Source organism: Anoplopoma fimbria, chromosome 12, assembly GCF_027596085.1.
Source record: "Anoplopoma fimbria isolate UVic2021 breed Golden Eagle Sablefish chromosome 12, Afim_UVic_2022, whole genome shotgun sequence".
Lineage (NCBI taxonomy): Eukaryota > Metazoa > Chordata > Actinopteri > Perciformes > Anoplopomatidae > Anoplopoma > Anoplopoma fimbria.
The window spans coordinates 127,624-143,492 of record NC_072460.1 but is presented as its reverse complement, the minus strand read 5'-3'; the positions used below and the strand labels follow the sequence as shown (position 1 = coordinate 143,492).

Here is a 15,869-nt window from a genome sequence, read left to right as displayed (position 1 = left end):
CGCCGAATCTGCTTTAAAAAAGACAAAAGAGGACTCTAACCGTAAAAGCAAAACGGAGAAGTGTACCTCCCACACACCCCCCCCACCCCATCACCCCATCACCCCCATCACCCCCATCATCCCATCCCCCCATCATCACCCCCATCACCCCCATCACCCCCCCATCATCCCCCATCACCCCCACCCCCCCCATCCTATCAGCGCGGTGAGGGGCGCGTGCAGCAAGTGTGCCTCTCAGTTTCAGGGAAGCGTTCACATTCCAACTCTATGTACGTGTATATACATATATATACATATATATAAATATATACATATATATAAATATATACATATATATATATATATATATATATAGATACATACATATATATAAATACATACATATATATAGATATATACATACATATATATATATATATATATATATATATATATATATATATATATATATATATATATATATATATATACATATATATATATATATATATATATATATATAAATAGATAAATATATTCTATAGATATATTTAGATTTATATACATATATATATATAATAAAATAATAAAAGCATCATGATGTTTAAGATTGTCGGTGTGCAGTTTCCAGTCTGTATTTAACGTAATACTCTTTCTTCTTTATCTCCACCAACAGCAGTTTGAGCTTCTGTTTCGTCATCACCATACTATATTGATGGTGATAAACAAGCATTTGGTGATAGCTTGGACGCTAAAGTATCCAGGAGTCAAGCTGAAGGAGACAATTGCAACAGAGTTTCCAAACAGTGGGGGCTGAGAATGGTGGGTTTCAGTTGGACAACAACATGGGCCAATAAGAAGCATGCAGATGGGCCAGCCACGCCAAACTGCTGCAGATCATGTGTCTGCGTGTAAAGCTGATAGAAAAAGAGCTTGAGTATATGCAATGCAGACTGGATAATATATGGACAGATCCGTGGTGGGACAGGGAGACGGGCTGTTCAGGATGCTGGTAGAGTGCAGGTGGAGTCCATGGTTGGAGGGTGGGGTTGGAGTCCATGTTGGAGGGTGGAGGGTGGAGTCCATGGTGGGGGTTGGGGTTGGGGGTTGGAGTCCATGGTTGGGGGGTGGAGGGTGGGGTTGGGGGTTGGAGTCCATGGTTGGAGGGTGGAGGGTGGAGGGTTGGGGGTTGGGGTTGGGGGTTGGAGTCCATGGTTGGAGGGTGGAGGGTGGGGTTGGGGGTTGGAGTCCATGGTTGGAGGGTGGAGGGTGGGGTTGGGGGTTGGAGTCCATGGTTGGAGGGTGGAGGGTGGGGTTGGGGGTTGGAGTCCATGGTTGGGGGTGGAGGGTGGGGTTGGGGGTTGGAGTCCATGGTTGGGGGGTGGAGGGTGGGGTTGGGGGTTGGAGTCCATGGTTGGAGTCCAGGGTGGGGTTGGGGGTTGGAGTCCATGGTTGGAGGAGGGTGGGGTTGGGGGTTGGAGTCCATGGTTGGAGGGTGGAGGTTGGAGTGGTTGGAGGGTTGGGGGTTGGAGTCCATGGTTGGAGGGTGGAGGGTGGGGTTGGGGGTTGGAGTCCATGGTTGGAGGGTGGAGGGTGGGGTTGGGGGTTGGAGTCCATGGTTGGAGGGTGGGGTTGGGGGTTGGAGTCCATGGTTGGAGGGTGGAGGGTGGAGGGTTGGGGTTGAAGGTTCGCTAACAGACAGACATCTGCTCTCCATGGCGCGTGCTGTGCGCGTGGTTCCCCTGGGTGGTGTTTGAGGTGGTGTTTGAGGTGGTGTTTGATGGGTTGTCATCTGTCCAGTATTTATTTGAAATCTGAAATCTCAAAGCTCAAAGTTTGATTCATACCTCACATGACTCGATGGTTGATTATCAGGTACACAAAGTTCAGAAGGTGATAGTCTCAATGTGTATCCTGATTTAACTGATGTTATATATATATATATATATATATATTTATATATATATATATATATATTGCTCCCTCGCGTTGGGAGCAGTGGGATACACCCCACAGGTAGAGACCCCCCCCGGGCAGAAGCTGCATAAAAACGTCATACTATGCAAAACTATTGTTGTCAAAATCCAGAGCAGATGCTATTTGAAAGTGGCGTGGCTTGGGTAGGAGACTGGAGTATGAGTCCATACCTTTGTGGACACTTTTGAATACAGGCAAGCCTGACCCCTATGCCAGCAACGTATGTATTGCACCCCGTTGTTCTAAGTGTTCACATTTATTTTAAAATGATATGTAACGTAAAGGATGTGTAATCAAACGTGGGCAAATTACACACAATACAATACAATACAATACAATACAATACAATACAATACAATACAATACAATACAATACAATACAATACAATACAATACAGTAAAACCTCAGAGTGGAACAACGTGGAATTCAGCATGCAAACAATTCTCAATAACTTAAACTGAGAAAACAGTATCTGTTATGAGTTCTGTTGTGTTTACTCTTAGCTCGTAAAATAAATGGATGCTATTTGCATCATCACACTTAAATCACACATTAAATGGATGCTATTGGCTTCCAGCCATAAAGGAGCAGTGCGTAATTACGCACCGGTTCATCTACTATATGTGAAATAAAAAACCTGCTGGTTTATTATGTAATACGATGTATACTGTATGGTTTAGGAAATTGATATTTGGTGAAAAAGCTTCTTTCCGCACACATTTCTTCAGCTTGTTGACGCAGTTTGTTGTTATTCGGTCCGTGGATCATAAGGCAGACACGATTAGAGCAGAAGACAGATGGTTGTCTTCTACATTGATGGTTTGTTGGGGGCGTCCCTGTGACGCACGTCCACCGACGCCACCGACGCCACGGACCGGCTTATATACCGCAGCTCTGGGCCGTTAGAGACACTTCTTCACCGGCTTCTGTTTCAGACACTTCTCGGAGACAAAGACCAGGCTGACAATGTCTCCAAACATGACTTGTGAAGCTCTCCAGTCTTTTTCTCCACGTCCAACTGTGGCCAAAAGAAAAGAAGCTCTTGAGCTCAGAAAGGTAAGCGATGTTACTGCATTTTGCTTTATTGTTCCTCACACGTTTTCTGATCATTTACACTTATTGTTATGAATGAATGAATGCTAAACATGATGTGTTCTTTTCAGACAATGAAACCTTTGATGGAAAAAAGAAGGCGCGCACGAATGAACGACAGCCTGACCCATCTGAAGAACCTCCTCCTCCCCCTCACGGGCAGAGATGTAAGTTATCATAGCCATTGGAATACATGCAGAAACAATTTTCAGATAAACGAAAGTCAAGATTTTTAGTTTCATATGTTTAACATTTGCTTTTTATTATTTTCTCCAGAAGACTCGCTCCTCCAAACTGGAGAAAGCCGACATCCTGGAGATGACTGTGAGGTTCCTCGGAGACGTTCCGCCTGTTAACACGAAAGGTGAGTTACGGTTCTGCTTGTTTCACACTTCTCTCGACATATTTATATACATTGGACTATTGTCGTCCAAACAGCTAAACTCACATGCCATTGTCTTTGTAGACTCCGCAGACAGTTACAAGGAAGGCTACAAAGCCTGCCTCCAGCGCGTCTCCGCTCTGCTTCCCAAAACCAGTCTGGATCAGGGAGCGTGTCAGCGGGTCAACCAGTTCGTCCAGCAGTCCATGTCCGCCACCGTCACCCCGACCTGCCTGAACTGCTGCGCTCAGAGCTCCAGGACTCTCCCTCAGATCCAACAGAGACTCCTGAGCCTCAAATACAGCTTCAGCTCCAGAACGGAGAGCCAGTCCCGCAGCAGCAGTGGCTCCCAGCCGGCGCAGTCAGGAGAGCAGTCAGGAGGAGAGCAGTCAGGAGAGCAGTCAGGAGGAGAGCAGTCAGGAGGAGAGCAGTCAGGAGGAGAGCAGTCAGGAGAGCAGTCAGGAGAGCAGTCAGGAGAGCAGTCAGGAGGAGAGCAGTCAGGAGGAGAGCAGTCAGGAGTCAGGAGAGTCAGGAGAGCAGTCAGGAGGAGAGCAGTCAGGAGGAGCGCAGTCTGGAGGAGCGCAGTCTGGAGGAGAGCAGTCAGGAGCGCAGTCTGTCGGCGCTGCCATGTGGAGACCTTGGTAGATGTATTCCATCAAAGTAGCAGGTTCTCCCAAAACCCTGTACAAAGACTGTGAAGTGTTTCATGTTTAAGCAGCATGTTGAGATAGCATCACTTATGCAGTGGTTAAATCGTATTGGTTGAGTATTATATACTTACGTTTTGCGCACGGGTCTATTGTCCAGTATGTGTTGACAAGTTTAGACAGTCGTATGTTTTTGAATCTGCATGTATGTATACGTTAAATATTAGTGATATCAGTGATTAAGGGCCACTGAAACAGCCCTGTAGACCCAAAGGGTCAGTCTGTAAGCATTTGCACTTTAGACTTCAGTGTTCTGAGTCTGTGCAGATGAACTATGTAGACATATATTGTGTCATTGTAAGTATCTCTGTCGGGATGTGTTTAATTTTTGCTATTTACAGCAAATGTTGTATATATTTTATATAAATACAAATAAAACTACGATGTCGTGGTAAAATTCTGTGTTGTGTTTTGATTACAATCTGTCAGCGTTTGCCATAATATTGGTCTTTAACTCATGTGAGTAAATATTCATCCTTAACGCACAGACACACAGCTTGTATCTTGATCATACATTGGTTTTGGAGTTAAAGATAAGATAAGATAAGATAATAAAGTGAATATACCTTGTTAGAATGACAGGGCCACGTGTCACACAGCAGAGCTGACAGGGTTAGGGTTAGGGTTAGGGTTAGGGTTAGGGTTAGGGATAGGGTTTAGGGTTAACCCTTCAGCATGGGTTAGGGGTAGGGTTGGGTTAGGGTTGGGTTAACCCTTAGGGTTGGGTTAGGGGTAGGGTTGGGTTAGGGTTTAGGGTTAACCCTTCAGCATGGGTTAGGGGTAGGGTTGGGATAGGGTTGGGATAGGGATAGGGTTTAGGGTTAACCCTTCAGCATGGGTTAGGGTTGGGTTAGGGTTTAGGGTTAACCCTTCAGCATGGGTTAGGGTTGGGTTAGGGTTTAGGGTTAGGGTTCAGGGGTTAGGGTTAGGTTAGGGTTCAGGGTGGGTTAGGGGTAGGGGGGTTGGGTTAGGGTTTAGGGTTAACCCTTCAGCATGGGTTAGGGTTGGGTTAGGGGTAGGGTTGGGTTAGGGTTTAGGGTTAACCCTTCAGCACGTCGCCATGTCTGCACCAGGACGCCTCCCTGTGTGAGGAGCATCCCTTGGTCTCTGCCGCCGCCCTCCGGAGGCTTCAGGTACTGCGTGGTGATGCTTCAGTGTCTTCCCGTGCTGCTCTCTCAAACGCACCGGTCGCGCTGGCTGTGCGTCATATAAGCCCTCTGCCTCTGTGCGTCAAGTAGTCTCCTACAGAGGACACAGGAGACACAGGAGACACACAGGAGACACACAGGAGACACAGGAGAGGACACAGGAGACACAGGAGACACAGGAGACACCAGAGAGGACAGGAGACACAGGAGACACAGGAGACACAGGAGACACAGGAGACACCGGAGAGGACACAGGAGACACAGGAGACACAGGAGAGGACACAGGAGACACAGGAGAGGAGCGACGTCCCTTCACATCACACCGGAGTCCCGCTGCAGCAGAGACCAACAAACCCAGAGAGCCCATCATCATCATCATCATCATCATCATCACCTTCATCATGTCGGTACCGCAGCCACGCGAGGCAGCATCCCCCCTTCAGCTATGCAGGTAGGACACCACAGACACCACAGACACAACAGACACACAGACACGTGCGAGCAGCCTTCACATGCTCGCGTCGTGTCGGTGCGTCGGTCCTCATGGGAGGATCAGACAGATCATCCGCTTATGTCCCGGTGCTCTTATGTCCCGGTGCTCTTATGTCCCGGTGCTCTTATGTCCCGGTGCTCTTATGTCCCGGTGCTCTTATGTCCCGGTGCTCTTATGTCCCGGTGCTCTTATGTCCCGGTGCTCTTAGGTCCCGGTGCTCTCTCCCGGTCCCGGTGCTCTTATGTCCCGGTGCTCTTAGGTCCCGGTGCTCTTATGTCCCGGTGCTCTTATGTCCCGGTGCTCTTATGTCCCGGTGCTCTTATGTCCCGGTGCTCTTATGTCCCGGTGCTCTTATGTCCCGTCCCGGTGCTCTTATGTCCCGGTGCTCTTATGTCCCGGTGCTCTTATGTCCCGGTGCTCTTAGGTCCCGGTGCTCTTATGTCCCGGTGCTCTTATGTCCCGGTGCTCTTATGTCCCGGTGCTCTTATGTCCCGGTGCTCTTATGTCCCGGTGCTCTTATGTCCCGGTGCTCTTATGTCCCGGTGCTCTTATGTCCCGGTGCTCTTATGTCCCGGTGCTCTTATGTCCCGGTGCTCTTATGTCCCGGTGCTCTTATGTCCCGGTGCTCTTATGTCCCGGTGCTCTTATGTCCCGGTGCTCTTATGTCCCGGTGCTCTTATGTCCCGGTGCTGCTCTCTATGTCCCGGTGCTCTTATGTCCCGGTGCTCTTATGTCCCGGTGCTCTTATGTCCCGGTGCTCTTATGTCCCGGTGCTCTTATGTCCCGGTGCTCTTATGTCCCGGTGCTCTTATGTCCCGGTGCTCTTATGTCCCGGTGCTCTTATGTCCCGGCTGGTGCTCTTATGTCCCGGTGCTCTTATGTCCCGGTGCTCTTAGGTCCCGGTGCTCTTATGTCCCGGTGCTCTTATGTGTTATGTCCCGGTGTCCCGTGCTCTTATGTCCCGCTCTTAGGTCCCGGTGCTCTTAGGTCCCGGTGCTCTTAGGTCCCGGCTGTCCCGGTGCTCTTAGGTCCCGGTGCTCTTATGTCCCGGTGCTCTTATGTCCCGGTGCTCTTAGGTCCCGGTGCTCTTAGGTCCCGGTGCTCCTCAGACCGGCTCATCCAACCGCAGGCTGTGAGGTCATCGACCGACACCGTTCATACCGTGTGTGACGTCATCGGCTCACACCACAGGATGTGCAGCAGGAAGTGACTAGTCAGCAGAAGTCATCAGATCATCTCCTTCCGTACACCAGCCTCTGAAGCATAGACCAGAGCAGAAGTACAGAAACATACTGAATACAATGTAAAAGTTGTTCTAAAGTTTAGGCTGAACTATTGAGCTAGTGAGCCTGCTGTTATTTATGAGGATGATAACCAGGAAGTACATTTCAAACCAGCAGTACACAGTGTGAGGTCACAGGGGTCATGACTGCTCCCTATCAACATACCTTTGCAATGAGTAGGCTTCATTTCCCAGCAGCAGCAGAGGCTCTGTAGGACGCTGGTTCTCGCCGGTAGGGGGAGCCATAGAGCTCTGCACAGCACAGCACACCTGTCTGCACAGCACAGCACACCTGTCTGCACACAGACCTGTCTGCACACAGACCTGTCTGCACAGCACACAGACCTGTCTGCACACAGACCTGTCTGACCTGTCTGCACACAGACAGGTCTGCACAGCACACAGACCTGTCTGCACACAGACCTGTCTGCACACAGACAGACCTGTCTGCACAGCACACACCTGTCACACAGACCTGTCTGCACAGCACACAGACCTGTCTGCACACAGACAGACCTGTCTGCACACAGACCTGTCTGCACAGCACACAGACCTGTTTGCACACAGACCTGTCTGCACAGCACACAGACCTGTCTGCTTCAGACATCCCTGTCAACTCAGGGTGAAATACCTCTTCATTTAATGTCGTGGTGTGTTCATAGGTTGCATTCATCGACAGCCTGGTTTATGTAGCTTCTATGCCACATGTTGTCACAGTCAATCAACTTCTCTGCATATTGAAGGGAAGATGACCTCACCCTGAGATTTAAGGGTGAGGGTATGACACCATCACTCCGTGAAGGGGTTCGCTGATAGTGAAAGCTATATTTCGCAAAGTTTTATGAACATATTAGACTGTTCAACCCAAATGAAATGAACAATGACAATAAATCCACCTGTTTGTCATTTAAAAAACATCCTGAAAGCAAGAAGTATTTTGGTGGAGAATGAAATGTCCTTATCAGTCAGTCCTAACCTGAAGGCAGCTCCTCACTGAGTATAGGCTGAATTATTATTATTATTATTATTATTATTATTATTATTATTATTATAAACAGTGTTATTTGCACTGAGAGAAGATGGTTTACTGTACATTCTGTGTCATAAGGGTTGGAATATGAGGCTGATGCAAACATGCAGGGGATCGAGGTGTGTATTTTCAGTTTGTGTATAGAACAGTCATGAGTGTTTGACGAATACCTGTCTTACCTGGTAATGTGAGACTGCCTGCTTTAGATGCATGTTTGATCCTGTAAGTGATGCAGAACCCCCCCCGCCCCACTCTCTTCTTTATGCTTAGCTGTGTTCTCGCTGATGAGGCTCCGCAAAGAAATGACACAAAGATATGCTTCTCTGAAGCTAATTAGCAGTGTTTGCTGCTATTCTTCTTGCCGCAGGTAAAAGTGAAGTGTTTTGTGTTTGTTTTTAGCAAGCAGTAAGAAGATTTTGATTAGATTCATGCATGTGCGCATGGCAGTAGTATGCCATTCAGTTATTGCTAAGCTCTGTTTTAATGGTGTAGCTACTCGAGAAAAAAAAGAAAAAGAATACATGTAAAAAAATACAGACGAAATGTAGGTGTAGTGTGTGGGTGTTACATCTTCAAAACCAATATTTATAGGCATACCTGTATACCTGTATAGAGATCTGTATATTCTAGATATGTAATATTCCTGTAAGACCTCATGCCTCAGTGATGGATTATTTATTGGTGGTAATTGTTGACGCAGTGCTCCTGGGAGATATTATATTATATATAATATTGCAAAGGGCTATTGTGCTCCTCCGTATGTTACAGAAGTGATCATCATTTTAAAAGGGACTGTATATGTGAACAAGATTAAAGGACTGAGGGACTTTCAGACTAGTACATTTAAATCCTGGCATAAACTTTCACCAGTGCAATCATTAGTTCTTTCCATTCACATTCATTCAAAGCGTTATCGTCAGTGGCTTTAGGGGTGGCTGTGCCTTTGCCCCCGTTAGCTTGTTTGTTTGTCCATAAGTGGGACATTTCTAAAACCTATTCATAGATTTACATGGAAGACAGGTGTTGTAGCACTTAACTAAATAACAGTTCTGGTTGTGGTCTTGGTCCAGTAGTTTTACTGTTGTTGTAATGTAGACAGGTTCTCATGAAGGAAGCAGTTACACACAGTTACTGAAGAAAACATACATTCTCACTAAACAAAAACACATTTTTAATTCTTATCATGGACATCACATTTATGCCACAGAGACACTTCTTGCTCTGTCTGTCAGCTGTGGCACACAAACCTAGGTGTGATGATGGCAGATTTAGTTGGTCAGCTGACGTCTATCTGTGCATCAGTGGGTGTGCTGAGATCCTGTTCCACCACTAAGGCGGGTCCATGGTAACACATGTATGACATCACTCCCCACGACAACGTCAGTGCCCAGAATCTCAGAAGATGTTAATGAAAAGATCTTACAAAAGGGAAGTGGACCACAGAGTAGGACTGAGAGCCTGGTAGTGCAAAGATGCGTTGCTTTAGGCCTCGGAGCAGCAAGGCAGCAGATGAAGCGTCAGCCGTGGTGGAGAAACGCCAAGCCAGTCAGAGTCAGCAAGTCAGCACAGATGTCAGGGAAGGTGTGGAGGCAGGAGCTCAGCAGGACTCTAAATATCAACTCAGCAGGTAGTTTATTTCTGACACACACACACACACACACACACACACACACACACACACACACACACACACACACACACACACACACACACACACACACACACACACACACACACACACACACACACACACACACACACACACACACACACACAAGCAATGATGCTGAATATACAGGATACTCTGTCTGGTTTAAAAATTGAACTCATCACAAACATATTTGAAAAACCTATCTAACACTAAACGCTGACTTTGTTCAACTTGTTGTTCCGACGGTGTCAGAAAAGTGTTGACTGATCTCTGGTTAGTTCTGAGGCTGCACGTGTCTTGTTGATTGGATTGCAGTATATTATAAATAGTTTACAGGACTTTTGCTTGATATCAATAAATACTACAGCCTTATATCTGATGTCTCTCTACGTTTCAGAGTAATACTCTCTATCACAGTACTGTAGTAGTAGAGGTATTTGTGGTTACCATGTGTAATACAGCGAAGGCGAGTGTAGTGCTCCTGCTCTGTTCTTGATTCCTCTGTTACTAAGTGTTACAATGGTAAAAATTCTGTTTTTAGAGGAAGTGTACCGTAAAGGAACACTAACTGCTGCAACATGGCATCAGAAGTATTCTTCAGATGGTTCATTACTGTTGTAACCATCGACAAACAATCTCAACACGACTAATGCACAATCATCTCTACTAGAAGTAAACAATCACCTTCCTGTGGATTGATAAAGGTGTCCAGATGTGAATCTCATGGCTTCGTTTTGGAAACACACCCCTGTCAAGCTTTTCTATCTGATTCCCTTCATTAGTCAGATCTCAGTGCATCGGTGCATACCTGGTGTGTTTGTGACCTCGCTGAGTATGTAAGCAGCTCAGATTGTAACTGGTTAAACTAGTTCAACCCACACACTAAAGAACTGGAAACAGCTGAAGTACATGAGAAGTACATGACAGCATGCTGCGCTGTCAGTGATACCGATACTGTATCTAGTCATCAGATAGACAAGAAAAAAGACTCCTCCTCTCAACTCATGAGTGACTATCTAGAAGCACATCACTACAGATATGTTCCTAGTTTTAACAAACAACCTGTCATACATTAAAGCCTGCTTCAACTGAATAAATCAAAAACTAGGTATGTCAGGGGACTGAAAGTGGCTTAAACTGAAAACTACAATTCCTGCTGTTGGCTCAGGCCTGTCATTTAGAATTTAGCACAGATGTTGTTAGAGAAAGAAGAGACTCTGAAATCATTGATCAACAATGTTCAAATCTATTGCAGCTTCCCCTTCTTTTAACATTTATTGATCAATAGTATTGTATTTTTAAACAAGGTGCTAAAAACTGATGTTGTAATCCTAACATCAGATCCTCAGTAATGCTAACTCATCTTCTCTTTACTGCAGGATCATGCGGCCAGACGACGCCAACATTGTGGGCAACGTCCACGGAGGCATGATCCTGAAGATGATCGAGGAAGCCGGATGCATCGTTGGCACGCGACACTGCAACGCACAGAACGGGGTAAGAGCCAGACCCATACTGTGTTACTGCACTGTGGGTAGATACAGACTACTGTTATAAGCTTCATTTTTTAGTAGCAAAGTATGTGAATTGTAATTTGTCCAGTATTAAATGTTCCTTTTGAACCCCGGATTAAACAGATAGTAAATGCATAATAATCAATAAATATGAAGTGCATTACTTACATCAACCACTTTATTTATAAATATGGAAATAGGAAGAAAATGACCTTAAAAGGGAAAAAACATTTCTTTGGTAGTGTTTTTCTCTCTCAGCACGTGATGAGTCATTGTTGTGTTTAAAGGCGTTGAGAGCTAAAATCTTTTAGAACTATTTTAGAGATCATAAAGTGTTTATAACACAATTTGTCCAGCATTAAAAGAATAGTTGGTTTATTTAATTTGAGGCAGTAGTTCACTGTAGTTCACGGTTCTATACTGTTTATTAACAGTATAGAACAGCTGGTATATCTCTTATGTCCAACCTGCCTCAATGCATTCATGTTTTGTTACTCAGCATTGCCTGACCCAGATCTTCTTGGTTTTATTTTTCACCTGGTGAACTTTAACCGGCTTTAACTTGCATCATTTTGAATGTCATCTCACCTACTACAACAATGCGATCATATCCTGCCCATGTCGTAGATTTCACTGTTCAGATAAGATATATATAAGATAGACAAACACAACAATTATGGACACAACAAACATTTACACATGAGACTGTTGTCACTTCTTGAAATCATTGAAAACATTAAACTCCTTTATTCTTTAATATATTGTAAAACATTTATAAATGCAAAAGTATTTCAAGTGATTTTACATCTAATTCCCGTTCTATGCTTTATGTTAAGTGGTTATGTCACGTTATATAAAGATAAAAGCTTCTGGTCATTAATAATAATAATAATAATAATTAAGCCTTTATTAGTCCCACAATGGGGAAATTATTTCTCTGCATTTAACCATCCCGGAGGAGCAGTGGGCTGCAATGAAGCGCCCGGGGAGCAACTTGGGGTTAGGTGTCTCGCTCAAGGACACCTCGGCATGTTGCCGGTAGAGGGGTTTGAACCACCAACCTTGTGGTTACGGGACAAGCGCTCTACCTCATGTGCCACAGCCGCCCCATCATTGGTACCATCACAATCAATAATCTATCAATCTGTATTTCTATAGTATTGCACCTTTCATACAGGTTGTGCAATTCACATGACTGAGAAGATGATAATAACAGAAATGTAAAAATCACAGATTACTTGACAGTCTCTTCTCACACTAAATGCGTCATATGAGGAGGTCAGAGTTTGGGTCATCAGGATTTTGTCATGGGTTCTTTGATTTTGAAGTATTAGAGATTTCTGGCAGCTCTCAATCAAGCACAAATAACTATTTAACTTGTGAACAGTTTTGAACAGTAGCTCCTTGAAGTTACACTTCACATAAAACACCCAGTGTGAACCAGGAAGATACCGAATTACAGACAGAAGAGTCTCTTGTTTTACTAAAGAAGTATTCTCTGGCATGTCTATGCTTAAGATCTAAGTTTCCTGTGTTCATGCCCATCTTTCAACACTGATTACATTTTTCTTTTTGTATTTATCTTTTATAGACATCACGGTACCTTTCACTTGTCTGATTAGCGTCTCTGTGGAGTCAAGTGGCACTGGAGACATTATGTTCTAATGTCTACGAATAGTTTTATTTCCCTGTTTCTTTACCTGGCCTTGTCTGCCATAAGCCACTCAGTATTTGCCTTAGAATGAGTGGCACTGATTTTGTTACTTTTTCTACCTATCATTAAACTACCTCAATGCAAAAACGCCCTATCAAAACGAGCAAGCAAAGCAAAGCAAATATTTCTTAGATTAAGTCAGGATGTACTGCTACCAGAAATCAGTTTGCTTACTGTTAAATAAGATTAGTGCTGCTCTTGTTTCTATATATATATATATGTTTCTATAAGCTTCAAGTTGGAAGACTTTAATGAGATTTATGTAGTAATATTACCTTTGCTGACATGTTAAACAAATAATGAGGATTTTAAACCAAACCTTTTTCATGAAGTGTCAAGTGTCCTTTCATGAACATCATTTTGTGTAATCATTGCTGTAGATGTACTAAATGTGCTATTGGGTTTATATTGTTTTCATTCTCAAATAAGGGTGTTAGGTCTAATGAGGCTGTAGGTTTGTTTGACACAAACCATGTGAAGCACGGGTGTTATCAGTGGAATGTGACAGGTTGAAAAAAGTCCAAATCTTTCAATTAAATATTCCCAAGAGATAAAGTAGAGAATTTAACGTCGTGCAAAACAAAACTTCAAATAAATCAAATCAATACTCAAGCAAGTCCGACTAGACTTTAAATCTAAATATAAGTTTAGCTCACTCTCTTAAAAGTTGTAGATGTCATTAGTTTCAGTATCACCAAACAGGTTGGATTCAATTATTAGATTTTTTACACTACATGACAAAATACAATCATTGCACGAGTAGTGGATTTACAGAGTAATCAATAAAAACAACTCAAACCAAATTCTTAAGTTGATGCTCAAGAAGATGCATGCTGATGTTGTTGCTTCCTGTGCTGGCCCCATGGAAGTAGTTTTTACTAAATGGTGTATTAAAAAAAAGTATGTATGATATTTGTACAAGTTTTAGGTTTGCTTTTTCTCCTCTCTAGGATCGCTGCTTGGCAGCTCTGGTCCGGGTGGAGAAAACCGAGTTCCTGTTCCCCATGTTCATTGGCGAGGTTGCCCACGTCACGGCTGAGATCACGTACACCTCTAAGCACTCACTGGAGGTGCAGGTCAAAGTCCTGGCTGAAAACATCCTGACAGGTGACTTAGTAGCAACTACAACTTTGATACTTTTTAACAGGCATATAACTGTTAGATACAATGTTAAGTTTGATTAATGAACTGACGTTTAATTTTTTTGTAGAAGTCATTTTAATAATGCTGTTACACCTTTACTGAATTTAAAGAATTTAGTTTGAACCTGCCATCTCACCGCGTCACCTTTAGCCTCATTCTTCTCCACGTCAATGCAGAGGAGAAAAAAGAATGACAGACATTCAGGTTCAAAAGTATTCACAGGCAGAAAGACAGACATAACACACACATACACAAGGATACCAACATAGTACACACATACATATACTAATGCTTGCCAGCTATAATGTTTACCCCCGTAAAGGCTGTGCCCTATCTACCATGTTAATGAAAGATAGAAATCATTTGAGTTTCCTCCCTGTGATTCTTGTGTTACACACTGTTTTATACCGTTATTCTGCTGACAAACAAGTCGAACCACAAATCCAAACCTCCTTGACGGAGGAAATAACTAGGGCTGCAAATACAAACCAAAACCAGAACACCTGGGATGAGGCCAAACTATTGTTATGTTGTGTGATTACATTTAAAGGTGCTTCAATTCATTTATAGTCAATATTATTTTGGCTGCATGGTGTCAGAGTACTTACTCTTCATATCACTGAAATACACAAAATGTACATCATTGAGTCCTATGAATTTTGCCCGTAAAGGTATATTCTTAAATGCTGTTAGGCAACTGTGAATGTAATATTTTATTTCTATCACAATTCGTTTGTAATATAGACATTTTTGTATTTATTATTTAACGTCTTAAGTCCAAATGCTGTGACATTCTGCTATTTCACCAGTAGAGGGCAGCAAAAAATAAGCAACACAGCCCAGGGAAGGATGAAAGATGAAACACTGCTTCCACAAAGCTCTGCCCTACGTGCTGTGACAGGGGAATAGAAACTAAGAGCCGTGTTGATTTCTACTTTTAGAATGTTTGCCAAGTGATGCAGTCTGAAATTCTTGTCTATTATTAAGATATATGCACATTTAATGCATGCTGTTTACCCATGAGAGAATGTTCACACATACTATATATGTATGCAGGCTTACAACCACACACACACTGGCCAGAGTCCCTGCAGTAAAGACTCAGGGAGGATCTCATTGGGCTGACCTCAGAGATGCACAGGCTGTCGGTAGAACCCCATGAAATGTGCTGACCATGCTGTAACTGCTTGAGTTCGTGTCAAAGTGGTAGAGATGATGATGTCTACACCTACTAATACATGTAGAGACACACATGCACAATATATATCACGGTGATGGGGAGTGAATGAGTTTCAGTGCCGTTGGGGGAGGTTTTTTTTCTTGATATGTTACAATGGGAAGCTCACTTGTGTGTATGTTTTTTTATGAATTGGTAGTTAGAAGTTAGTGTGCCATTAGAGCAACGCGTCCATCTTCAAGACAGTAAGAGACGGAGAAGGAGACATACGAGGGAGTGAGACAGGGAGACAGAGGCAGACAGACATGTGATGGGTGAAACGATAGCAGAGGGAAAGAAAGAGGAAGATAGAATGAGAGATAGGAATGAGATAGACGGAGGGATGAAGGAAAGGAGGTGTGAGAAACAAAAGAAGTATCCCCTAGACAGCCGTTGCCCTAGCAACAGGCTTGTACTGGTTGGTTGGCTGGTTGCTGGGCTGGAAGCAGGTTGACGGAGGCGGAGGCAGAGATATGAGATGACAGGTGGAGAGCAGCGTACATACATTCAGGCATCGGCACGGACAGCCTGCTACAGTAC

The 15,869-nt window shown here is 44.0% G+C and overlaps 3 protein-coding genes across 4 annotated transcripts in view; 2 read left to right on the top strand and 1 right to left on the bottom strand.

Moving 5' to 3' along the window:
* Window positions 1-808: 808 nt before the first annotated feature.
* On the bottom strand, window positions 809-1,696 carry LOC129099366 (uncharacterized). Its single transcript, XM_054608587.1, has one exon. The coding sequence runs from the start codon at window positions 1,694-1,696 to the stop codon at window positions 809-811; it is 888 nt and encodes a 295-aa protein (XP_054464562.1).
* A 1,227-nt stretch (window positions 1,697-2,923) lies between these two features.
* Window positions 2,924-3,805, top strand: LOC129099365 (transcription factor HES-2-like; the record flags this gene model as incomplete). The annotated part of the gene is made up of 4 exons (XM_054608586.1): window positions 2,924-3,013; window positions 3,121-3,216; window positions 3,326-3,413; window positions 3,516-3,805. Coding segments are annotated over exons 1-4 (564 nt in total), but the record flags the coding sequence as incomplete, so codon positions are not given.
* A 1,721-nt stretch (window positions 3,806-5,526) lies between these two features.
* The window catches only part of acot7 (acyl-CoA thioesterase 7), a 50,761-nt gene continuing 40,418 nt past the window's right edge, over window positions 5,527-15,869 (top strand). The window contains exons 1-3 of one of the 2 annotated variants that reach the window (XM_054609549.1): window positions 5,527-5,737; window positions 11,122-11,239; window positions 13,921-14,077. In XM_054609549.1, coding sequence (XP_054465524.1) covers window positions 5,688-5,737; window positions 11,122-11,239; window positions 13,921-14,077 — 325 coding nt within the window. In that variant the 5' untranslated portion in view covers window positions 5,527-5,687. Of the gene's footprint in view, window positions 5,738-9,563; window positions 9,719-11,121; window positions 11,240-13,920; window positions 14,078-15,869 lie in introns of those variants that run through there. The other variant, XM_054609548.1, reaches the window with a different exon arrangement.

Coding starts and splice junctions, on each gene's coding strand:
- LOC129099366 (XM_054608587.1), bottom strand. CDS start 1,696: ATGGAGAGCAGATGTCTGTCTGTTAGCGAACCTTCAACCCCAACCCTC.